General features: G+C 39.9%; 1 protein-coding gene across 5 annotated transcripts in view; it reads right to left on the bottom strand.

The window, feature by feature from the left end:
* DPYD (dihydropyrimidine dehydrogenase) overlaps positions 1-27,084 on the bottom strand; it is a 355,916-nt gene that overhangs the window by 131,975 nt on the left and 196,857 nt on the right. For all 5 annotated transcript variants that reach the window (XM_030494219.1, XM_030494220.1, XM_030494222.1 and 2 more), the window contains one exon: positions 2,761-2,925. In XM_030494219.1, coding sequence (XP_030350079.1) covers positions 2,761-2,925 — 165 coding nt within the window. The remainder of the gene's footprint in view (positions 1-2,760; positions 2,926-27,084) is intronic.

Genomic DNA, 27,084 nt, shown 5'->3' with positions numbered 1-27,084 from the left:
AACAGTGTATGTTTTAAATGGTCTCAGCCAAGTTGATGAAATAATACCTTATTGAGATGACTGAAGCACCAGAAAGAAAACAGTCCCATTTTTAACTGCAAATCATTACAACAAAGCAGCATCTGGTTAAAAAATAAGAATAATCGTGGGCCTGTACTGTGCTACCATCCGTTTTCTTTGTGTGTGTGTGTGTGTTTTACTGAACCCCCCCCCCTCCAGTAACAGTGATATTAAATCAACTCAATTAAAAAATCCAACAGTGAAACAGCAAAGCTTTTGATGAGACTTCACAAGCAAAGATACAAAATCCAGATACTTTCTGCCTTCTCCTCTGCTTGAACCCTTCCAAATATTTAATTCGCTGCCAGCAGCTCCGAAGCAAGTTTCTGCTGGTGGCGGATTTTGCCCTAGTCCACTTGAGGAAGATTCGGGATCGAAGGGAGAAGCTAACAGACAAGAAGACTGGGAATGACTGACAGTCACAGAAGCATAGAATCACAGACTGATTTGGGTTGGAAAGGACCTTAAGATCACCCAGTTCCAACCCCCAGTCAGAGATAATTGCAAGCTACTGGCAAGAACTGGGAGTCCAAAGAGCCGAAGGATGAGGCAACGCGCTACAGGGGTGAAGACGGCACAAGGGAGATGGTACTTCCTGATATACAGAGGCAATATGTCCCAGTTATGTGACATTACCCACGGAGCTGTGACTGGTGGTCCTGTTTTGCATCACCCCTGGCAAAATCTTGTTTATCTCCCAGGCTTTGTTGGGGGAATTTAGCTGCTCTCTTTGTGTTGTGGTTCACTTCCTCCTAATGGGTCGAGATAGGATGCTGTTGTGGGATCATCTCCTAGTGAGGTAGCTATTTTGCTAATACCCTTTTCATCTGTAATCTAGATCTTACCTTAAGTTACTTGTATTACAGAGCAAAAGTAATTATGTATACATTTGGATTTGCTTTTAATATTTACTGTAGCAAGGTAAGGTGTTTTTATTGTAATCACTTGTTTCCAGGTGTCTGGCCTTCATTTGAGCAGAAAAGGTCATTCTTAATTAAGTTCACCCAAACAGTTCTCAGAAACTGTTTTTGGTTTTAGTCAAACCCATCAAGTTTAAACAGCCTTTCTAGGGGAGTGAACAGAAATTGGGGAAGAGGGGTGGATCTACAAGCTCTAATAGTACAGACTATTTCAAAATAAGCACCAAGAGTTTTCTATTCAGTGAACAAAAATCTGTTTTCACTTAGCAACAAATTTACCATTATGACAGTTTTTAGATGAGTTCATGAGCATGTTTTAAACATCCCTGTGAGCAAAGCCAATGTCTACTGCTGGGTGCTGCTTCCCCTGTGCCCATGCAGGCATTACCAACCTCAAAGATGCCACAGCCAACATGCAGGAGCTGTACTCCCATTCCTAAAGTAATAACTCCCGTAGTGAGGGATGATGAGAAGATGCTCACGCTGGGAACTATGGAGGACTGGGGGTTCTTCATCCCACACACAGGCTAGGGCTCAGAAAATCACATTTCCCTTTTGAAACTGCTGCTAGTGCTTTTCCTCACAGATGACAATGGTTCGGGCTCTAGCATAAAGTGCTGTCATAGATCTTTGGTGAAGACTGCAATGGGAGACCACTCCCACAGCAGAAATGGGCAATGCTCTGCCTGCAGGCACTACCCGGCACTTTGACAAAGGATGTTAACATCAAACACAGAGAACTAAAACATTATCTTTTGCTTCACACTTTCACTGTCACGAAGCCTAGTCAAGGTAGATAAAGTTACATGAACCTCTGCAAAGAAACACACAGTCCATCCATAGTGAAGCTGGGAATTAAACATGCAGCTCTTAATTTTTATCATCAATACAATGTTTTTAAACATTTTAATACTTGCTGATGTCTACATTTAAACTCCAGGAATAAGAAAATAAAACAACAACCCAACACCCTCCCCCCCAGAACAAACCCTGATAGTCTTCATGTCATAATACATTCAGGAATGTTCACTTATTCTGTTCATAGCTGAACCATGGAGGTAATAACTTGAAGACAGAAGATCTGTAGGCTCTGGGATTTCTACCTCTATCCGTTCAAGACAATGATTGAAGAGAATTTTACTTTCCACCTCGATGTTCTTATTCACTAGAACAGTAGCTGAAAACCATTTACGCCAACTACCTGGCACCATTGCTCCCAACTTTGATTATTACCTTCTAGACAGATATTCCCCATAGCCCAGAAGACTCTAACAAAACTCTATCCTTGTAGGGAAGTTAACTTTAAGTCAGTATCATTTCTTTTTCTCCTAAATCTGCCAATTGTTTATAAAAATAATAGAATATCTTTCACATTTGGATTAAGAATGAAAAGAACAAAGATTCCTTTTATAATGAAATCCAATTCACAACTAAATTGATTATTAGAAGTTATATCTTTAAATATGACCTTAAATACAAAATTATTCACAGCAGAACTGACGAGCGCCCACACTGGGATCAACTCTTCCCCTTGATATTATCTACTGGAATGCAAACATCAGCCTAATGAAAAATCATGACTACTCTCTGTTTCTGTACAGTCATTTCACAGAATCTTCTGTCATAAAGATTATTTGGATGGGCTTTTCTGATTTTTAATAACATATATGTCAATAAAGCAACTGGCATTCTGTTTAATAAATACTAAACAGGTGAGCTTTCACACATCTATAAACTGGAGATTCTAACTAAACACTTTAAGACTGAGTGGTATACTTACCTGGTTTGGAAAGTCAGCCTTCAGTTCAGCAATACTTTTACACCAATATGCTGCTGTTTTCTCGCTGATCAGTTCAATGTTTAGAAAAGAGCTTTGGCCTGGGCCATACATAGGACCTGAAGTAATTCCGCGCACAATCCTCGGAGAAACATTGGTCACAATGTCCTGCAAAACAGTGGAACCTTTCAGATTGATTTTGAAAAGTGAGGGATAGATCAATGATGTTTAGGATATAAGATGAATGTAAATATACTAGGTGTTTTAAACATCTACTAGTATTACATTAGTATTTGTAACTATAGGACAAGGGGTGATGGGTTCAAACTGAACCAGGAGAAGTTCAGGTTAGATCTAAGGCAGAAGCTCTTCCCTGTGAGGGTGCTGAGGCGCTGGCACAGGGTGCCCAGAGAAGCTGTGGCTGCCCCATCCCTGGCAGTGTTCAAGGCCAGGTTGGACACAGGGGCTTGGAGCAACCTGCTCTAGTGGAAGGTGTCCCTGCCCGTGGCAGGGGAGTGGAACTGGATGAGCCTAAGGTCATTTCCAACCCAAACCAGTCTGGGATTCTGTTTGATACACTGGTATACTTTTGCTGGTGACTGGACCTGTGAACCTGACTTATCAGCAGAGAGGCTGGTGGGCAGCACGTCCTTGGACTTCACCTATATAGTGTAGGATACTGCTAGGGATGGAGCATTTACAACTTCCTTAGGCAGCCTGTTCCAGGGCCTCACCAACCTCACAGAGGGGAACTTCTGCCCTATATCTAACCTGAACTTCCCCTGTTTAAGCTTTAACCCATTATGCCTTGTCCTATTACTACAGTCCCTGATGCAGAGTACCTCTCTGGCACCCTTGTAGGCCCCCTTCATCACGAATGAAAGCATATGATTAAGAGAGATCAAAATATAAACCCCAAAATTATGGCCATTCAGATCAATATTGCAAAGCACAACATTCCCAGAGGTCAACACGAGGGTAGCACACATTTTGAAACATACAGTACATACTCAAAATGTTGACTTGTTTCGTAGCCTTAATGAAGCTGCAGTGTCACCATATCTATAGCACCAAAGAACTGTATATTCTGACACTATTTAAAACATCGATGGCAAAATGTTCCTTTTGCCAATTTCCAATTAGAAATCATTTTGAGTAAAGGTCATTTATTTCCCAATGTATCAGAATGATTTGTTTAAGTACCCCTCCTCGCCATCTTGTCATTTCTAGTGAGATAACATGAACCTCCATTAGTATATAGCAATTAAGGTCAATTTACATATTTTAATTAAGAACCATCCCATATAAAACAATTAGGGTAATAGGCACACTAACTGGATTTCATAACATTTGGACGTTTTTCCAACTAGATAGACAGGAAACCTTAATTAGCATTAATTAGCACTGATCTGCATATGTTTGATAAGGCATACCCTTGCCACAAAAGATTATTTATTCCTGAATCTGCCAAACGCTGCAGTTACAGAGGATAAAGGGACTTTTCTTCACATTGTATGTAAATTTGAGGCAATCTTCATTTGCTTATAAAGTTGAGTTAATCATTATACAGTAAATATGCACTAATATTTTATACTGATAGATAATTATATGTCCATTTACATATGTAGGAATCACACAAAGTAATCTCCCCAGTTCATCTATTTTCAGGCCTCATAAGCCCGGAACATGGACACGACAATAATCCCTAATTTTCCTGTTATATTTTCCCTTCATCACAAAAGCTTCACCTCCCTCTCAACAGTTGAGTTCTATTTGTCAGGAAGAAACAATTCAGAACACGTTCTGAACGTATGCAAACCAAGAAGGCAAGTACACTGCCCCCCCTCCCCAGACAAACCACAGAGATGGTTCTTTATGCAGAAGAACCGTTTCCATCAGTTTATTCCACGTTATCCTCTTGAGCGTTTCCTTCCTTTTAAATTGCTTCAGAGGAGCTTGTGCTTGATCCCAGAAAGCTTTTCATACTTATAGGCCAGCGCTATCGCATCATCCAGCATGAGAAAAAACAGCCAATGGCTTAAATGCCGGCACACAGCATTTAAGCATTTACTCCTTGCAAGCACAGGGTGCACGTGGTTATTTGCCAACAGATACAAGCTACTCTGACCATACTGCAAGAGACCATGAGCTCCCTTTTACCCTTCGAAGCAGTCAGAAGCTATGCAGCTACCGCAGTATGGCACTAAGCCTGAGCTAACAGCCTGTCTGTTGGTGGGAATTATTATTCTTGGGTTCAGTGTAAATTATGGTAAGATGCATGTGGCATGATTTCCATTTCGTGGCTGGCTTGTGTATGTGTGTATGCCAGACAATGCCTGGAGCCACCTACGGTACCGTTCGTTATCTTACTACGCGCGCGTTGTGTTCTTCTTCCAGCCTCTCTCATTTTACTACAGGCAAGAATTCACAGACTGAGATATTACAGCCTAGATTATACGTCGTCTGGGACACTCACAAAGCCTCAGTCTGCTTCTGTGCACAAACACTTAAGTTTTTCTATCTGCCTTGGGTCTCCACACAATCTTCTCTCTTCTAAGCACAGAGACCCCCGTTTAGACCCTGCGACTGCTGCCGAATCCTCATGGCTTTGACTCGCTCTTTCCCAGAGCTCAGTCACAGCCAATATCTGAGTGACAACTTATCCCGCAAAGCTGAATCAGGTAATGCACAGACTTCTCAAACTGTCCCAAAAGCAGCCACTCTTCCCTTTAATGACCACGAGAGACACCCAGAGCCACATGACACAGTAAACACGCATACATCTCTCTTCCTACATTTCCTCACTCTTGAATTTTCCTTGAGGTTTTGTGAGATCCCCTTTGGTGCATAGGGACCTTCCGCGCCACCAAACAGCTGCTCCTTCAAATGGCAGCTTCCACTGCCTGTGTGTCCCAGGAACCCTCCACTGTGTCCATGCATCACTTTATGTTTCCAGACCAAGCTGCTTCTGCTTCCAAAAATCCTTCCTGGCTTTGAAATCCAAATATTACCACCTGGCTGCTTTGTCTTGATTCCTCCCGAGAGGGATCTGCTGTCCTTATTTAAGATCCCGCTCCTCGTTTGCCTCTCCTAGCTCAGCATAAACTAGGTGGAGAGAGTCTGTAATGACTGACACACTGGCACCTCTCCTGTCTCTTGTTAGCACATGACAGCCCCAGACACAAGGAGGCTTACAGTTCATGGAAACACAATGGATTTTGTAACTTAGGTGATGATTCAAGGAATCTGCCTATGTACATACAGAATAAAATCACACAAGTGACAGAAAACTGTCTCTATGAGATGAGTGTGAAATACCTACACAGAGCTTGCCTCACCACCATCTTCCTCTTCTGTTTCCTGCTACAGCTACAAAACAGGGAGAGAGTTAGGCAAAGGATCTCTTGACTGGGCTTAGCCCTTCAGTCTTACAAGGGAATTTTACACGAGATCACAGGTCCTTGCATTAAGACAGGAAGCTCTGGTGGCTGGACAGTAGTTCCCACTGTCTCCAAAACAGCAGGTAAGGCCAGAGGAGCAAGGGCTGGTCTAGATGACCTTTGAAGATCCCTTCCAACCCAAACCATTCTATGATTCTGTGATTAAATAGCCGTAGTGCTCCAGCCCATGGGTTTTGTGACAAACCATCTTCTGGTGTTGTAATAGAACACTCATTTTCCCTGTTTGTAGGAACCGTGTGGCCAAATGCTGGCACTGATTCCTTTTCTTTTCTGAAACCTCAGCTTTTCCTATGATCCCAGATAAAATTTACAATAAAAGGGTTGTGTGCATAAAAAGCCACAATGAGACTGGAGCGAGAAGCCTGGCAGGTTTGAACCTAAAAACTTAACTTTGACTCAAAGAAAAAGCTGACCACTACAAAAAGATGACCCAACTGATGTGTGCGATTGAACGTTGAAGTCCATATACAGGAACAGAGAATTTCTTCAAACTCCAAAATAAATCAAGTGTCTTTCCTCCCATACAATGGAAGCAATAAAGAGTCCTTGGGGAAAATAGTACAAAGCTTTAATGTACTCTGAAGACCAAGGATAGAAGACTTTTAATAAAGAGCACCTAGGGGAGAACAAAGGTTTTATCTGACCACACTAAAAGACAAAGCTATGTAAAAAATGAGATAACAAAATATCGTTGGCAAAAATAAACAGAATAGCCCATAGAAAAATTAACTTGTTTCATGGGGAAATCACAGAATCCCAGACTGGTTTGGGTTGGAAAGGACCTTCAGATCACCCAGTTCCAACCCCCTGCCATGGGCAGGGACACCTTCCACTAGAGCAGGTTGCTCCAAGCCCCTGTGTCCAACCTGGCCTTGAACACTGCCAGGGATGGGGCAGCCACAGCTTCTCTGGGCACCCTGTGCCAGCGCCTCAGCACCCTCACAGGGAAGAGCTTCTGCCTTAGATCTAACCTGAACTTCCCCTGTTTCAGTTTGAACCCATCACCCCTTGTCCTATCACTACAGTCCCTGATGAAGAGTCCCTCCCCAGCATCCTTGTAGCCCCCTTCAGACACTGGAAGCTGCTCTGAGGTCTCCACGTAGCTTCTCTTCTCCAGGCTGAACAGCCCCAATGTTCTCAGCCTGTCTTTGTATGTCTTGCAAATTAATCTTGCAAAATTAATGTAGACTTGGGGATTAGGGAAACTCTATTCAGTACCAGAGTACAGGAAAACAACCTGCTTTGGGGGACTCAATGCAAACGAAGAGAAACACAACATATGGAATCAAGGGGCAACTGTGAAGCATTAATATTTCAGTTACTGAATTTCTTCCTTTGCCTCAAAAGCTGATTCACTTCCCCAGAAGTGCACATCAGAAACAATCATATCAATCCCTCAAATAGACCTGGCTCAGGACATTACCTAAGAAAGCTGTGTTACACAGATGAAAGTGCCAATATCCTCTTGCTTTTGGAATCCCCTTTCCGCGTATGAACAATTCGGGTATTCTAGTAACTTGAGACTGAGTTAATCTGCATTACACATACAGTTGATTAATTGTTGATTAATTAATTAACACACTAAGAAATAAAGACCCAAGGCATTGATCAGGCCCCATTTGCTCTAATAATCTCTGAACTCTGCAATCAGATCATTGAATTCGAAACTACTCAAGTCTGATGGGCTGGGAGGTTTCAGACAGCATCTTAAAGACAAAGCCCAAACACTCAGCAGTTTCTAGTCAGTCACATTTAAACAAAGGTGCAAATCAATACATCGGCCCATGCCTTACGAGTCACTCTACAACTTGGTTTGCTTCACACTGTCCACACTTGCAGTTAATAATTGCCACTGATTTTTGTCTTGTAAAAACACAACCATGCTATTTAAACTGAGAGATATGCTCCTGTTTGGGCAGCAGGGACATCTTCCGTTTTAAGAGATCCAAAGGGGTGTTCAGCACAGTGTTGGATCATGCGATAATACATTCATTGCGTGTTTCTCCTAAACTAATCAGCAGAGAAATAATTCACATTGTGAATATTAAGGTTGTCATCTGTAGGCGTGGAAGTTAATGGCCCGTACAAATGAATCAAGCCATTCACCTCTCTTCTCAGAGTTATTGTTTTAGGGGAATCAAGTAGACAGCTCAGCTCTCCATTAACTGAGTTCACTTCTTACTTCATAATCATGTCTCCTAGAAACTAAAAAAGACATAGCTTGGAGACAAATGTAAGTAAAAGACTATGTAAAAGCAGTCTCCCAAGAGGGATACCACAACCTCATGCCTAGTCAATTAATGTACCTGTAGTAGGAAAACATACTAAAGAGAACCAAAAGGATAAATCTGTATGATTTTTCATATCCAAGTTCTGATGTGCTTCTATCGATTTGCAGAACTTGAAACATTCATTTTCAGCCCATTTTTCCCTAAATATTACAGCTAATGGTGTTTTAATGAACACTTGAAATAATAAAGTTGCTTAAGAGAACACATAGGCATTTCTATTTTGGATATGGAAAGAAAATTAATTAATTGTACCTTTAATTAATATATTAACCAGTTGTACAAGTATTCACTCCTGAATTACAGGTGTTCTACACTGGAAATATCTGGGTTTGAATAAGATTTTTGGATTTAAAAAACACATTTAATCATGCTATAACAACTACTAACACGTGATTTCTTCACTCTGAGAAGCTTCTATGAGAGACAGAGAACTTGCCTTGCAGCACTGGCTCCCAAAGTCAATAAAAGTCACTGCATACTTCAAATTAAGCTTTTCTCATCTTTAACTTATGAAAGCAGATAGGAATTAGTGACCACTGACGGTTTCTTTTCATTAATATGAGAAAAAAATTTAACACAGTGAGCAGATTACTATTTCTAACAAAGTTAATTTATTTGACCTTCCTTTCTTCTAGGGAGGGAGGGCATTGTACTCGCCAAGTGGAGTATGTGTCTGTACTTTCCCAGGGTTACTACTTACTAGATGTCAATATGAACACCAAGGCAGTCACACTGGCCTCTTTGTGAAGATCTAAATAAATACCTTATTAAGGTGATTTTAGTCATACATTTCAGATAGCATACTTAAAGGTAGTAGACAGCAAACTGCAATGTGAAAAAAGCCCAAATGCTTTGTTATATTCAATATACCACCTTCTTTACTTGAACAACAAAATGCCATAGCTGAAAAGCAGGTATTTAAGCAAATGATGATGTACTTCTTTCCCCCAGACTTTCGAAGCTGTATTGAAAGGTTTTAAAGATTTCAAAACACCGTACATGTGAAATGGCTTTAGACCTTATTTTCTAAATGCTTTAATCGACCCCCAACATGAAGATTGAGTTTTCCCTACAGATCCCACTAATTACAGTGGAACTTGATGTACAATTTCACCTACGCAAAAACATGGAGGAGAAGGAGACATTGCCTTTTTCTGCCTAATACTGCAGTAGTTCAAGCATGCTGGAAATCTGGCTCAGGGCTGTTTGCACACCCTCATAGATATGAATGGTATCATAGACTTATGTCCTCGTAATTCCCTGCCAACTCTCACTCAAGGTCTTGTGATGAGTTGCCTCTTCTGTGACTCAGCTGTCTAGCCAGACTGTGTCTAGTATCACCCCTTCTGGAGTTTCAACCATCTACAAAAGGCAAGTGAAACCTGAAGCAACAATACCACTTCACACAGCACTGTTCCTACGAGTTGTTCCTCCCCTCGTCTCCTCCATCAGAGCCGAGACGTGCGGTATCTCCATAGGGTTCCTTTTGTGAGGCCCAAAGCATCAACTTGCTCTCCTGAATTTCCCCAAGCTCAGACCTTTTTCTCAGCTGAGCTTTTCAGGCTCCTTTTAACAGAAAGCTAAATCCACAGCAAGAACCTCTACAAACACAAAACAATTCCAACAGGTATAACTATGCGGACTAACAATTCATTTCCATGAAGACCTTATCCGTTTGTTAGAGGAGGATTTTTACCACGTACAGGGAGACCTACTGGCTCACGGAGCAAGGCAAGTAAATTTGCTTACGATTTCTGCTCAAGGAGGTTCGATGGAGCCACTGGCACCTTCCTGTGCACAAACCACTGCTATGTTACACACAGTGCTGTCTGTTGAACTCCTAACACTTGTATTTAACATTTTGTTCTAGGGAGGGAATAGGCCAGACTTTATTCTTCCCACATGAGTACAAAACCTCAGCAAAGTCACTTCCTAACACTCTCTCTTTTCCCCTCAGTGAATACAGGAGCATTTTTTAGAAGCTGAAACCACCTTGACAGAAAAACTTATCTCAGAACATCCCACCATGCAGAAACTGCTCTAATCTCTCCACTACCAGATAGGAGAAATTTAGCACCACAGACACCTCCTTCTTTTCATTGCTTCTGTGAACAAAGTTTAGACCTAGCCCTCTCTTTCCTCCTCAGTGCTTTCCTCCTCTTGAAGACAGATAACGTATCATGATAAAAGGATGCAAAATAATTATTTTTCAAGTCCTCACCCCACAATGTGAAACAAATTCAAAACTCCATTATTTCCTCAGCCTTCCAGGACTGTTCACATTGGTGACTTAAAGCGTAAGTGTTCTGATCCCTCCAATAGCACAGAACAGATTGAAAAAGATCCTGGCTGTTGCTTCTAAATTACACTTCTTCAGCTTTTACCTACAAGATCTAGTATGCTATAGAGGGGAAAAGGATATTCTTATTAATCTCGTGACAGCTGTCTGTTCTGTGTTTGCAAAGATGAAAGTACCCAAATCTGTACATATCTTATATCCCAAAATTCTGGAGTACAAACAGTGCTTTTAAATCTTCCCTCATACTCTATTTCTAGAGTGAATCAGCTGAGTTATGCAAACTGTTCCTTAAAAAAGAGAATGTTAACCTCCTAAACTATCTCACCATTTGTGTTTATTAAACCAATTTAACACTAAAGCTCCAGCAAGCAAGCTAGCTTTCCAAATCAATAAGTTAGCACAGAAGGCTGCAGTCCTATAAAGGAAAAAGCAATGTGTCAGGATCTGGGAGAGAAACTGCTGAAGCACTCCCATTGTGTACAAGACAAATGAGGACTTAGAGGTTTAGTTACCATGTATTTGATATTTTTATACACCATCTCATTAGTGCTTTAAGAGTCACCATGAGAACGTGTGAGAAGCTTGGAAATTTAGAGACATTGAACTTAATTTCTAGCTAAGTTTTTATCATTGCTGCTTGCTCAGCACAGCACCTTTCTTACTGATGTGATTTTCAGTAGGCCATCACTACCAATAACTTCTGACTAAGACAGCAAAACCCCAAAGTCTTTAGATAATCTTATTAGACCCTAGTTGTTTACTCTCTTAACTTAGAACAATCTTGGGACAATCCTATCCCCATTGCTAGTCATTGCTGCCCTTGCTTAAAACAACAGCAGTCTCCCAATCTTTAATTCATACATGACGGTTTGACTAGAAGTCCTAATTTTATAAACTAAAGCTCCCTAAAGCAATAAATCAGGAGATTAAAACACCACGCAAAAGCAATACAAACTATGAATATACGTACAACAAATGGGAAGAGTAACTATACCGTTTATGCCAAATGTACAAACATGTATTTTCTACTTATGTATTTTACAAGGAAATGAAGGTTTGATTTTTGCTGACAATTACATTCACTAGAGCAGGTTTTTTAACAAAAACTTTTCATAATACAAAGCCATAATGCTTTAAAATTAACACATTTAATATTTTTCCTCATTTTTGACATATTTGCATGTTTTCTACCCATTAGACTGTAAGCCATTTGTACTGTAATTACAAAAGATCATTTCAAAACTGTATCATGTCCTACAGCACTTTGCCTTGACAAACAATTACTAGATATCACATTCAACAGAATACAAAAAGTAATCTTTATCACAAGGTTAAAATTAGTCTTTGAACAAAAGATGCTTTCAAAGCAAAGCCAAATTCTCATCAGCTTTGTATCAGTTTCTCTGGGAAAGACAAGGAAGGAAGGGATGGAGAGGAGAGAAAGGGAAAAAAACCCTGAAGGACATTTGAAACATTTCTTGCTAATGCTCAGTGTGAGCACACATTTCATCAGTGTTCTGATAGAGGTGTTAGCAGTAGGACATGCTCACATTTCTGCTGTCAAACCACACTGTGGTCAAACCCCACACCCATTGAAGAGAGTAGACTTGAGAGAACAGTTCTGGAGAGAAAGTTCTATCTATATTCAATTTTGGGATCTGTTTTTGCAGGGTGCAGGTAATAGTTGGACTCATTGATCTTTATGATCTTTCCCAACCTAAATGATTCTATTATTCAGTTTTCTGATAAAATGAACTATCTCATAGATGACTAGTTGCTTTAGCTGACTGATGAGAAAAACGGTCAGTAATTGTCTCAAAGCATTAATCCATTTTCAGTGAGAGGCAAAAAGAACAGACAATCACATTTAAACATCCCAGACTTGTGTGAAATAGAAATCTGAAGCTGAGCTGAAGTTGAGCAGTCCATTTCCCAAGCTCTGGTTGAGGGTTTTTTTCTGTTGCTTTGTTTGGTGGTTGTTTTGGAGAGTTTTCTTTGCTGTTTTGTTTGGGTTTTTTTAGAAATACCTATAATTTCTGTGAATAATTCCTGAATCTGTTTTTCCCTTGGCACAAACGTTGGTTTGTCTGAAGGTTTTTAGTTTTCCATTTCATTAAGCATCCAGAGCTTTCACAACGCAGCAGTTCTTTTCTGGCCTGTGCTCTGCACCTCCCAGGAGACAACCCCATGAAAAACAGTCACTGATTAAGAAGTCAGCAGCGGATGGCCAACTGAGCCATTTGAATTGAAGCACAGAATTCTAAATACAAAAGAAAAAGCAGCATCTTTAGAACTTCAAGTAACCTCAGCTTCAGGAATACACCTGGAGCTCTTCATTGTACTATATGGACTGTACCGGGATCTACTAAGAAACCAAATCTTTCAGAAATCACTGCTTCAGTCTATTTAAAGTGCGTTGCTTGAGATTATCTACAATCAAACAAAATGCTGTATCATAACAGCACAGATAAGCCCTGAAGTAATAGGATAGAATGTCTTGAAACTGTGTAAAAACTCAGCTTTACTCTCCTCTAAGTTATATCTTTGCTTCAACAAAGCATTATTTATATAGCTTGGATGAAGTACCTGATGAGCTTTATCAAACCCCTAAACTCTGTATCTCTCTTATGTTCTCTAAAATATTGAGAAGGCATTTCTGGATAATAACCCAGAGCTGGTGCTTAAAAGTGATCAACATGATGAGACTACGTCCTATTTCTCTGCTGCAAGCAAAAAGTTGCAATGCCAAAGATTTGAGGGGAACAGAGGGAATGAAATAGGAGTAAACAGACAAATAAAATACCTACATGGATTGCAGCTTTTGAGCTGTATCCTAAAGTGAAATTTCTATGGTATGGCTTCTAAGCACCTATGTACATCCACAAAGGTGGAGAATTAATGCATAATAATTAAAATATACGAGTCCAGTTTATAATGCTTACCCTTGGGAATCCAGTGGATTTAGATCCTAACAACTTCGCTTGCCTCAAAAGATATTTACAGACTTCTAAAAATAATAAACAAGGCTTCATTCTAAACAAGTACTATTGAACGGTCCCATGAAATGGGAAGGAAAAGGCAGCCTGAAAAGGATGTGTCCAAGCAAAATCAGGCAGGAAACAAGATAGATAAGAACCAATAAAAAACCAGTAGGTAACACCCAGGAAAGAGAAGGAAGAATTACATGACATGTTTGCAGCAGCAAGTTTGGGAGAGTCACTGAAGGAGTTACGCTTACAAGGAGAATACAAATGGATTCTCTTTTTGTACTTCAAGAGGAGGCCAAATTAACATAGTTTTTCAAACACCATCATAGAATCATAGAATCAACTGGGTTGGAAAAGGCCTTGAAGATCATCATCAGAGAGAATTCAGGTGTTTTTCTCTAATCCTGTTTTCTACTTGCTAAGGAAAATACTGTAAGTAAAGGCAGCAGGGCAACATCAGCGGCAGCAGGTTCCTAAAGGGATGAACCAAAAGCCAAGACACACAATGCCACAGAATGAGCTCCTCTAGATAGAAACTGGGAGAGAAGTGCACATAGTCTCTTAATTCTAACAAAATTCAGACAAAACCAGCAAGCAATGAGAAAATGGCTTCTTTAAAGCCCACAAGATGTAGGATTTTGTACTCAATAGTAACACAGGGATTCTAATGTCTGCTAATTAAGCATGTGCCTTCACACTTGTAAAAAGGAAGGAGGTAACTATTTATTTAAGAGACAATAATACTACATGGATTAACAAAGCTCCTGTCAACAACTCTGGACACCTGTACCAAGCTCACTTATTGCCTAATTAAATATTAACATGTCTTGATAGAATCCGTGGTATAATTTTAATTACAGTTTTCTCATAGGGAAGCCATATAAACAATGTCTTTCTTGTTCCTAGAGGCTGTCTCATAAAACTCCATTAGTAAATTGTGAACCACCACTAAAACATTTCCCTCCATGCTGCTATAAGTCAATCAAGACTGTTTTATTCTCCTAGGAGGACGGGAGAAGAGATGCTTCCCTTTAAGGGAAGAAAAAGATGATTTCTTCAATAATCAAGGAGAAAAATCGTTTAAGTACAATCCCATGCAAAAAGCTGACAAAATTCTTGCACAAAGAGTCAACATCGGGGAGTTCCAGATCACCAAAATTGTATTTAAATTTCTATATAATCCAAACTATTTTTTATTGCTGGATTAAGTAATTAGGAGGAAAATCACATTACTCCCTTGAAGCATGTATTTAAATTTTCTGCTGGGGATGAATTGCAAATATTGAGGTATGACTTGTACTTACCTGCAGCATTTTCTTTTTCCATTAGGATTAAGAATGCTTAAACACTATAGGCATTGATTAGCATTTCTGTATATTTCGGGGTGAGAAATTCCAGGCAATTATATCAGTTCTATTTGGGAAGGTATTTAAATAACTCGTACTATAATTTTTGAAGTATCAATTCTCCAGGTGGCACTAAGCAATTTCAAGTCATAGATAAAGGGGAGTACAGGGAAGGTGGAAGGGTTTCAGCATCTAGGGAAATATTTTGATTTACATTCCAATGTTAATCTATCCATAATGCTTCTACTTTGATAACCTGAGCTCTTAAACATTAACTTTGTTTTGAACATGCTCCTTTTATCTTTTCCTATGCAAAAGTCCTATTGAAGCCAAAGGGTCTTTTGCACGAGCAGAGATTGCAAGGCTGAGCCACTTACCAGTCTCAGAGCCTGATTATACATAGATCTGGATGGCATAATTGTGGGGAAAAACAATCTCCTCCTATGAATTTTAACTCAGCATTTTAGCATCTTGTAAGAGATTCAAACCAATTTTAATTCAGCAGTAAATTCTAGACAGGATATTTCAAATAGATTTTGATTTTTGCTAGAGGTCTCATCTACTTTAAAATGCATTAAATAAAACTAATATTTTCCTATTTGGATTGGCTAACAGAATGGAGACATACATAAGAGTATTGCATGCAAAGTGTTTGATGTTATCTTCATACACATGAAAGTAGTTGAAATAGGATCAGAATAGAATGAAACTAAATAATGAAAACCAAACAACCGACAAAACTCTTTTGAAATTACTTTCCTATGAATCAACTTGCAGGAATCCCAAATCTGCCACTCCGAATTCAACTATCATCCTGACTTACTAATGTTTTTTATAATGACTAACGAATTCCTCCTGACCCCCTTAATCATGGAACGAACTCTGCTAGCATGTTATGACTGATGAGGATGCAGTACTGCCCTGGCAAGAAAGCTGAGACTCAGCTTGGGGCATCATATATACATCCTAGGGAGGATGGTCTTTGGGAATGCAGATCCTGGGTGAAGTGAGCTCAGGAAAGGGAGAGCCAGCACATCCAGACCTGCCATCAGTCTCTGAGAGCACTGTGTGTTCATCCATCAGTCAGCACAAGAGGCACACAGGCTCCATAATCTAAAGAGAGGCGGCTTTCCCCTCTCGAGAGCCTCAAAGCAGAGATTTCCAGCCTGCTGGGCTGATTCTAGTTTTCCAGTCTGAGCTCTTAATAAATAAACATTCAGTGTTTGCACATGTTTGAACTCCTCTGACAGACAGGAATCCATGCAGAGAAGTGCTGAAGTGTACAGCAACTTTGTACACCAAAAGATGAGCTCTGCTTCCCATCCATTTGTGGCAGACACAGAGGCCCCAGTCTCAAGTCTGGTTTTCCTCCTGCTTCACCTCAAGTTTTCATAGCAGAAGGTTAATCATTGCTTATTAATTCTTATAAATGCCCAGGAAAAATGACACATTCTATTGGCTTTTCAGAATCAGCCCTGTGGGACATACAGCACTCATTTAATAAAGCAGAAAGAGATCTAAGTTCTTTAAAATATTCCTGTAGGAACTGGAAGACGCCACGATACGTGGAAATTCCCAGCAAGATGATTCTCCTGTTTACCACCGAGGAAAAAGACTGATTCTGAGCTGGCCATGTTCTTTCTCATTAAATATATACTAGGTCCCAAACCCCAGCACTCACTCGAGTCATTGCTCAGGGCTGTCAGTTAAGTAAATATGCTCATAAGAGGATCTAGCAGGCACACATAGGGTAGACATGAAGTCTCTTTCCTTTCAAATCAACAGGGAGGTGGTTATTAGAGACTACAATTGACTTAAGAGTTTCATTTGAGGCATCTGTGGTAAGTGTTCCCACTATAAGTGCCACAGGGGCGTAAGGAAGCATACAATGGTTCGGCTAGATCTCTGACACTGTTAATGGCAGGGCCAGCTGAGACATGCTACAGAGACTTATGCATGCTCAAAACTAGGAATAAATCTGTCCTCAGCTAGAGAGGGCAGCCTGACCTGCAGGCTCTCCATGTATTCCGATAGAATATTGATTTAAAACTGGGGCAAGGATTCAAAAGCCTTCTGATGCTAGACATTAAAAGTCATGCACAAAGTTGTATAAGGATAAATAGCTTTTTTTTCTCTCCACAAGAAATCCTAGATTGGGGATAATTATATTAGTGATAAACAGGACATAGGGAACGTGATAAACAGGACATAGGGAATCCTTTTTCCTACCACAGAAACAAACTGTTTCTGCTTTTGGAGGCAGTAGGAACCTGTTTTTTTCCATCTCTGCTCATCTTAGACAACCTTCCCCTAGTTCACATTGCTTTGTGCAGCCAGTACAGAGCAGGGCAGGCTTCTTTGCTGCACATCTGGGAACAGCAAAGATGAGACTATTTTGTGCACACAGTGATACAGCAGAAACTTTCATCCTCATGGTATATAAAGAGCATTTAGTGAATTATAATGCAAAACGGTTCAAGTGCATCATATCCCGAGAATATCCACAAATTTTGTGACAAATTCTTACACTACAATCACAGAAACTAGAGTTATTGTAGGAGGGAAACCAATCGGGCATCATACAAACTCTTTATGCCACACATCTTTTCATGACTTGTCTTCATATATTTGAATTTTATAGAAACATCCATGCACCATATATGCATATCTGCAAAATAATTGGCATGATTTTGAAGTGGCATATTTCATACTTTAGTGGAACATTCTTTCAGTATGGTAGTCTTTAACCCATAGCCTCCTTAAGGCAAAACGCCTGGTTGTTCTAAATCTGAATCATCCCACTATTCTACGATATTTAGTGCGACCGGTGATCATAACACTTTTTAACCAGGCCCATTCCTACAATTCATCTCATTTTCACAGTTTCCATGAACTCCAATGTGCATTCCAATATGGTTTCATTGCCAGAATTGAGCCTTATTAGAGTAATACCATTTTTACTTGGGTTTTGGGTTTTTTGCCTGTGCATAGAAGGATGCTGAGAATGGATAAGTTCCTATACAAGTACATATATATACAAGTACATATACCTGTACAAGTACAACCATCAACAACCCAGCCCTTTGCAAAAGTATTCAGATATAACCATGAGTGCTACTTGTATTGCAGTTGTCTCTTACTGCAGCCATTCTGTTCTGTGGTAATGTAACACAATTTGTTTGTGAAAATATATGCATCTCCTTTTTAGTTACACAGAGTGGATTCTATACCATGAACTCAACGAATAGTAATTGCAGCTAATCACCTAGAGCTAAAGATAACAGAGTCCCCCCATCTCAGTTGTGAATACTAGCATCTCAAAAGATTTTTTTGCTTTTTTAAGTGAAGTTACCACATTAAAAATAAATGAGCTATTTCTGTCAGTTGGACACTGCGTACAGACAATAAATCGCCAAGAGCATTGTATGCATGTCTCTGTGCTAACCTTGAGCTTCAGTTTATCTATTGCCTGCAATTCAGAAGACAATAAGGCATTTTACCCAATCAGCTGATCAGCTGAAGGAACTCAAAAGACCGAAACGGCTTTGAAATACACAGGCTTTTAGATATCAAATTACCTCTGGAACCCTCTCCCCAGAAGTAACTCGAACAAAACCCATTTGAAATACAGCTTCAATATTCAAAAAAATCAATAATTTAAACCACAGGTTGAACATTTTTACTGTTTCCACTGCAGACTGTCATTTTTGGAAATGAAAATGCTAATGGCACCAAAGGGGAAAGCTCCAGCCAGAAGAGATACACGCGTGCAGGCATGGATTGGCTTGAAATGCTGGTATGCTTTCCCTCCCCCAGTAATGGTCACATAAGATTTCTTCAAATAAACAACTCTCATCTCCATCATTCCGAAAGAATAAAAAATAAAATAAAAAATAAATGTTTTTCTTTGATGCACTTAATGTTTCTGTCCACGAGAGCTCAGCTCTAGAAAGTCACCCCATTGTAAACATGCATACTGCATGCAAACACTACCTCCTCAATTATGCTATTAAGTTGCACTATTTGGAAACAGGCACTAATGTCATGTTTTTGAATACCAGCTAGCACACTGTGAACTCCTGTTTTACAGAGAGAAAAACAGGAATATAAGTAATGTTGTGTTCCAACATCTCCATCAGAAACAGGATGCAGTCCAGCGCATTCTGCAACAGACAAACAAGTATACAGGATAGTCCAGCGCATCCTGCAACAGACAAACAGCTATGGATGGTCCACTGCCTGTAGTAAAAGCTCATTTAAGAGCAGAAATGGCTGCCTGATGAAATACTTCTTAAAGGATACACCCTGAATTGGGGCTGTTCAGCCTGGAGAAGAGAAGCTGCGTGGAGACCTCAGAGCAGCTTCCAGGGTCTGAAGGGGGCTACAAGGATGCTGGGGAGGGACTCTTCATCAGGGACTGTAGAGACAGGACAAGGGGTGATGGGTTCAAACTGAAACAGGGGGAGTTCAGGTTAGATCTAAGGCAGAAGCTCTTCCCTGTGAGGGTGCTGAGGCGCTGGCACAGGGTGCCCAGAGAAGCTGTGGCTGCCCCATCCCTGGCAGTGTTCAAGGCCAGGTTGGACACAGGGGCTTGGAGCAACCTGCTCTAGTGGAAGGTGTCCCTGCCCGTGGCAGGGGGTTGGAACTGGATGACCTTAAGGTCCTTTCCAACCCAAACCAGTCTGGGAATGTATGATAAGGAAAACACGCAAGGAAGAGACGTGGTGGGAATGTGAAGCCTTGAATGTAAATGAAGCAGGATTCACATGGAGGATGTCTGACACAGAAGCAAGTCTCTCCTCTGCATGAATTCAACCATCCGACTGATTCCCAGCCGAGTTTGAAGCCCATCAGTCTCTTTCCGTAAAAACTCTTATCTTTTGGTAATTCAAACCTCATTAAATCCTTGGACTCCCTGGCACTCATCTTTTAAATTGTGTTAAAGGAGGAACACAACAAGCAAAAAATCCCAACCCAACAAGCACTTAAATAAACGTCACAAGACAGAGTTCATGTGTCGACAGGTATGCAACTCCCAATGCAGACAAAGAACCACTTTTGTCATGGTAGCAAAGCATCACTTCTGATACTGAAGAGAGGGGCATAAGAAAGTTGTAAGATTGATGGACTTTGGTTTATAGTTTTAACACTTTACTCTCAAACATCTTCTTACTCCCTTTTTTATATATTTTTAGAATGTTCTGTAATGTTAGAATGGAAAAGAAAATGTAAAATATATGAGAGCAAAGTTGCTCAAGCAAAGAAAACTCTGTATTTGGATGCATACAGTATTATCGCAAAGTGAAGACTGAGTTTTCATTTCCAGGTTAAACTTCTGGTTTCTAGAAAAACATGGTAATATACTCTTACGAATATTCTGGCTGATGGATTAATTCAATTTTAACCCAAGATAACTGAATATTTTTAGCCTGGAATAAGAAATTACCAAAGTATAACCATTATAAAAATGTGATACTCAAAAATGCATGCTCCAAAAATTTGGCTGTGGACTGCAATATTCTGCTCTCCCTAAAGGCACAAAACTTGTCTGGATAGCAAACCAGAAAGTCCATAAATGTAAGCAGAGAAATTCATCTGAGTTTAAATATACCCAGGATACAGGGAAATAAGATTTTGTTTATTTATGTGCTTGAGGTCTGCATTACCTTCATGTGAAACCACCTATTCCAGGTACTCCTGGCAGCCTTAAAAATACACCTCCTACACAACAGCAGCAATCTACTGACCTTCCCAGAACACTGCTCTTGGCAGCAACGTAAACTGAAACAGAATAACATAAAAAGCAGGAGCAACTAGAAACCCAATATTCACCTTTCCTCAATTCTTGCAAAGTTAAGGAGGAAAACCAAGCTTGTGCTGGAGTTAAGAGACTTAGCTGCTACAGATCACCCCGGGGTGAGAGCTCCAAGTATATGTAACAGCATTCGGATGAACTGCCAACATCTCCTTCCAGTCCACTCCAGTGTACCCAAAACAACCTAGCACGGGCTGGGCGCTTTGCAATTCCCCAATGCAGCACTTTGTGGCATTCAAAGTATGAAGTTTGTCACTACTGACAATATTCGGATAGATTTAAGACCCAGTTCCATATAGCACTCGCTTGCAGTAGGTTAATCTTGAAATATAAAGCATGGATACTCTTAGCAAGGGCTGACTGAGAAAATAGAAGGGGTGTAGGCTTCTGGCTCTTATCTGCCGTTGCAGATACAGCCTGGAATGGAACTACATCCTTCAGCCAGAAGGACTGATAATTCTCTTGCTGTAGCCTCTGGATGTTTCCTCTAATGATCCCAGCATTACTCCTATCTCGTCTGGATTGACTTTTGCTCAGCACGCTCTCAACCATGCCGCAGTCTCCCACAAACAATGAACAATGCAATCAACTGCTCAAGCTAAATCAGCTGAGAGTTATAAAGTGGAGTTTCGACATATTGAAAACACTTCAATCAATGTCACTTTACTAAACCTTCTTTATGGCTTGATATACACATTAAATAAATGGGTGGCAAAACAGGAACCCTCCTGAACTTCACAGGAGAGAACCATCGCAGGCAATAAACCTGAACATAACACTGACAATGTGCTGATAACACACTCCTCTGACTCCACTGTTTAAGCATGAGATTTGAAAACGGACAATGAAGAGGCTTTGGGAAAGAATGCATTAGGAACATTTGGGATATATCTCCATTTTTATCATAGAATCACGGAATGGTCAGGGCTGGAAGGCACCTTAAGATCAACTAAGGTTGAAACAAGTTGGATCTAGTTTTGATTGATTCCACAATAAAGCACAGAGACATGACAAGATACAGCTAGAACTGCAAATGAAAACATAAATGTATTTTTTAAAAGCCATGATTTCTCAAAACCAGTCAGTAATTGATGCTGTTTAACAGCAGCATTATTGCTACACAATATTTCCTTATTACAGATTTTGATGTTGCAATAGGGTTTTACATTAAGTACTACACCAGGTGAATTACCAGAAAACACCCTTTTCTATGTTTGTGTGATTTATTAAACCATAAATCATACTAGCATGCGCCAGAAATTCCTTTTGAAGGATGCGATAAGGTAACAATTATCCTCTGAACTCCTTTCTCTGTCTTCAGAGAATAAAATGCGTTAGCAACGTATCCGTTTGCTGCCCTGTGGTAGAAAAGAAAAGCAAGTGCGGTGGTTGCACCGTGTGCTTTCAGTTCCTGCAGTTGGCTGGTGAAGTGAGCTTTGTTCCTGAATGTGCTGCCAGAGACAAAAAGAATAGTTTCTCCAATGCTTTTAAAGAATAATCCTTAAAAACCAGTAAGGATAAATGAATCTAAGAGGTTTGGGTTTGCGTACGTGCAGATGGATGTAGAAAATCAGACACTGAAATCTAAAACGTAAATTCCAAATGTATTTTATTGGCAATAAAATTAGGTCTAGGGCCTCCCTGTATGGTTTTGACTCGAATCAACGAATTCCACCTTTATGCAACAATTCACAGAATCTGATGCAGGGGAATTGTAGGGGTTTATTCTGTGCAGATATACACAGAGGAGCAACATTACAAGCATTGTTAGAATCCCCTCAGAGAAGGTGTAAGGTCTTCTGCATCAGCCTGTTAGTGTTTGGAGTCCTGTGTCTGATGACTAGCACAGTGAGAATGCTCGTAGGACAGCACGATTTGGCTCAATTATTTTTGAAGGAATACCCAGAAACTGAAATCCACAACATAGAGGGTGCGACATAAAGGCATTATGGACCGTGCAGGTGCAGGGAGGTAGAAGCAGCAAGATCACAGCACAAAAAAAGGCTTCATTAATTCAAAGAAAGTGTCATTTACTCCCTCAAATTTTGATTTTTTTTTTTTTTTTTAATTCTATTTCGATGGGAGGGAAAACAGATTTTTGGTTTACATTAAAAAGAAAAAAAATCAACCTAAAATCAAGAGTTTTCATCAGCAATTCCGATCTGGAATTCACTCCCTTTTCTTTTTCTGTTCCAGGAAGGCACCGTGCCCGAACCACATACTGCAAATGTTAAAAAATAACAAGAAACCTCTGAAATAATATAACATTCCAAGAGGGAAAGAGGATATTAAGCTCCAGTTTGCTCAAGTGACATCAAAATATCTTAACAAATAAAACCACAGACACACACTTCCTTTGGTTTAGCTTAGATTTTGCTGATACATAGCTTCAATTTCAACCTCAGCACCATGTGAAGACCCGATCCTGTGCTGTGCTGCACTGACTCTGTGAGCAGCTCACGTTTGTAGCTCACTTTCAGAAAGTGCCCGTACCACATTATTTTGCTGAATTCCAAATTTAAATCACAGCAAATTGATGCTGAATTGATGCCTGTACTCCTGCACTGTCCAGGTTCTCCCTGTTTAATACTCCCTACAGTTTCCATCAGCTTTGGGTCAGAATCTGGAATCGAGATACTTTCACTAATGCTATTATAGTTATGCATCATGCATACACATTAAATTCAGAGCACTGTTATGACCCGTTCATAATCCGTCACATGTAGCAATGGACACAAAGCCTAATGAGGGTTCAGAATCCCATAGATGATGGTTATGATGCCTGGCGAGCATCCTTATTAACAGCTATACTTCTTCGACATCAACATACACATACAGCGTATGTATGAGGAAACAGGATCATTCTGTGACTCCACTGAACAGATTACAGGACTATAATTACTACCATGGTCAAATTGCACAGTTTGGTGAAGTTCTTTCCATGAGAATTTTTGATACTCTGTCTCTAAAGTCCAAATCCTGACTAAAACGTAAGCGCACATCTCACTGCTTTTCTAATGCCACACGCTTAAACCTGATTTTATTTACAGCTTCCAGCAGCTCTCAGCTGAATTCCTCGTTGCACCACGTAGCTGGAGAAGGCTAACAAACCCCTCTGTGTTCACATGACAACCTTTGTGCAAACGCATCCTTATTCTGTCATCTACTGGCAGCGCGCTTCCCAGTCAGCCGTGTTCTCTGCCAGTCCGGACCAGTTTGCCAATTACACAAGCTGCTTCCCAGACATCAGACAAAAATTCCACGAGACTGCTGTGCGAGCGTACCCTAATTAACCATCAGCTTAATTAGACAATTTACTGTGTAATTAGCAGGCAATTAGTCAACACCTCTCAGATCTTATTGACTGCTGTGACAGCCTTCCTTAGTCTACACATTCCCATACGCTTCCATGACCATGATCCCAGCGCCATTCTGTACAACAGCCACCCTTGCAAGGGAAGGGAAATCATATTGCATAACAAGGGAAGAGGGGGGGAAAAATCAATATATAGCCTGTTCATTTATTGAACTCCTAGCCAAGACTTTCTTTTTTGCTAGCAATAGAAGGTCAGCTGCTAACAAAAAACCCACCCAGCTCTATCATTAGCTTATGACTTTTGTCATTTAAAATACATTTTAGGATTCATTCCTTTTTAACTCATATTCTCCTGAATTCTCAGAAAAGTCAGAAAGGCAAAAGTTAAAGGAAAATAATTATTTGTAAACTTACATATTGTAGGTTTAAGTATACGGCAGAGAACAGTGAAAAGGTACCGAAGCTGCTTTTGAAAGCTCTATATAGCATTGCAATTAACTGCTTCATAGCCCAAAATGCACCAGAAAGTCAAAGGAGATTAAAGTCTAAAAAGTCAATACTAGAAAAGAATTCATCAACATTAGTGAAAATCAGTGGAAATAGTTTTTTGAAGTAGTATGAAATCCTCTACACAAATCGAACGTTGTATGCCCTTACAATGTGGGAATGTTCAGGTAAAGAATATCAGAATATGGATATTAAGGGAATATTAAAAATATGTACTCCTATTTCCTTTGTCTATAGACCAAAACTTAGATTTTGCAATTCGCTGTGACAAGAGCATTTTGGATAATTCTTAAAGTAATAATTCCAAAGTTCAAGGGATGGACACACTTGTCTCCTGCTGCAATTAATCCTAGAAGGTTTATTCCCCAAAACTCTACACTTTCTGACTGAAGGATGGAGCCCCATAAAGCCACAATCCCTGTTATAGTAAAATGTTTAGTTAATCATAAATCTCAATTAATAATAAGAACTGTTATTTAGAATAAACTCATATACATATGTGAGGAATAAGGATTTTAACATAAGAACCTATCAGGGTTTTTAAACATATGGGACTTCATTCTGCTTTTGCAACAACGTCAATCAGGAGGTAAAGCAATTATATCACCATGAGACTCAGAAATCAGATCTTTGCTTTCTTAACTCCTTGTGTGGGCAAATCAGATGTTAAACACAGCCCTAACAGTTTCATTTACCAAGTGGGAACTCGAGACCTGAGATAACTGGAGCATTTAGGAGAAGCATGTTGCCTTTACACAAAAGCTACACTGGTTTAACTAAAAATACGTTGAAAAATGATTAAGCTAAAACCCTGTAAACCCACATGTGGAAACAGACACCAGTTTAGAACTAGTTCTATCATTTCAGCTTCTGTCTGCAAACATTTTAACACAAGCTATACCCCACCACATGCATGCCTGACTTGATTTATGTATGGCCAGAATCCGGACAGAGTCAATTTGGGACCACATTTCTGCAAACATGTTGCAAGGTTGCATGGTCCAACTGGGAATCTTTGGCAATAGCTGTTGCATGACATGCTCCAGCTCTAGTACGTTTTTCTTGCCGGAGATAGGGAAAAGCGCTCATCCACACAGGGCTGCCATTTAAGATGCACAGCTGAAGCAAGAAACAACTAACTGGTTGGTGCCCAAGGGAGAAGGCACCAAGAAGTCCAAGAAGAGTCACCTAGGCTCCTGCAGAAGCCAACATTTAACCACAGCAATGAATGTAGACCTCAGTAAAGACACTGAACTGTAAATTAGAGCAACTGAAGCATAAAGAACACTTTATTCCGCTTCATTATCTCAGTAGAACTACTGACGTCTGGATTGAATTCTTATCATTTTGGATAAATTCTGGATTTTCTTATCATTAAAATGTAGAAACGAAGAATGAAACTTCAGTGTGAAAATTCTAAATCTCAGAATTACACTTGGCAATTTCCAGCTTCCACTGAAGCTGCCTTTGTAGCTAAACTCCTTTCTGACACAAAATCAGTTTGAGGTATTGCCAAGAGTACCAACAACCTTCCAAGGGCACACAAAGAACTGCAGAAAATGGTATCTGAATTCTATTTTACATAAGTATGTTACATATTTGCTTTTCAGAATCCTGTTTATTCAGGATGTGATATTCAAAAACGTGGAGTACTTCAAGACACAGCCACCAGGAACTGCACATTCTCAGCAGGTTAGGAAAACGAGGCACATGCCTTCTCTTTGTCTCTCTCCTGTTCAATATTTGCAGCTATTTTCAGAAGAATAAAGTAAATAAAGCAAAGGTAGGAAAGAGCAAAGCAGCTTCTTCAACATGAAAAGAAAGACTGTTCAGATTTTTAGCCAAGTGAAAAATCTGCATCCATTTTGTCTGACTGCTTGGCTATGTTGTAGAAATCGCATCCTCTCTTAAGTACGGGTCACTTCCTGAACACCACGTATTATGCTGAGCAGGAATGAACGCTCCTACTTTTGGCAACTCTTTTTTTATAGAAAGGCTTATGTAGCAAAATACTCCGCGTTGTAATCTTTACATTCTTCTGAATTTCACTGGAACTGTTTCTCAGTTGTGCCACTCGAAGTGCACAGTAAGTTTCGCTAAAATATGCAGGAGTTTTTGGACTAAAAACAACTGGTTGACAAGTCTTTTCTATGTAAGCTGCCTAAAACATTCAAGCTCAATATTAATGGTCAAATTTACACTTTGTATATGTTAGTGCACTGCTGCTCTACTGTTTTGAACCATTGGCCCCAGAAGAAATAGACATGAAAAAGAAATAATCTCTAAATACTGTGTAACAAGCAAA

Source organism: Strigops habroptila, chromosome 8 (genome assembly GCF_004027225.2).
Source record: "Strigops habroptila isolate Jane chromosome 8, bStrHab1.2.pri, whole genome shotgun sequence".
Classification (NCBI taxonomy): Eukaryota; Metazoa; Chordata; class Aves; order Psittaciformes; family Psittacidae; genus Strigops; species Strigops habroptila.
The sequence above is the reverse complement of the archived record's forward strand: the minus strand, read 5'-3'. Positions and strand labels throughout refer to the sequence as shown.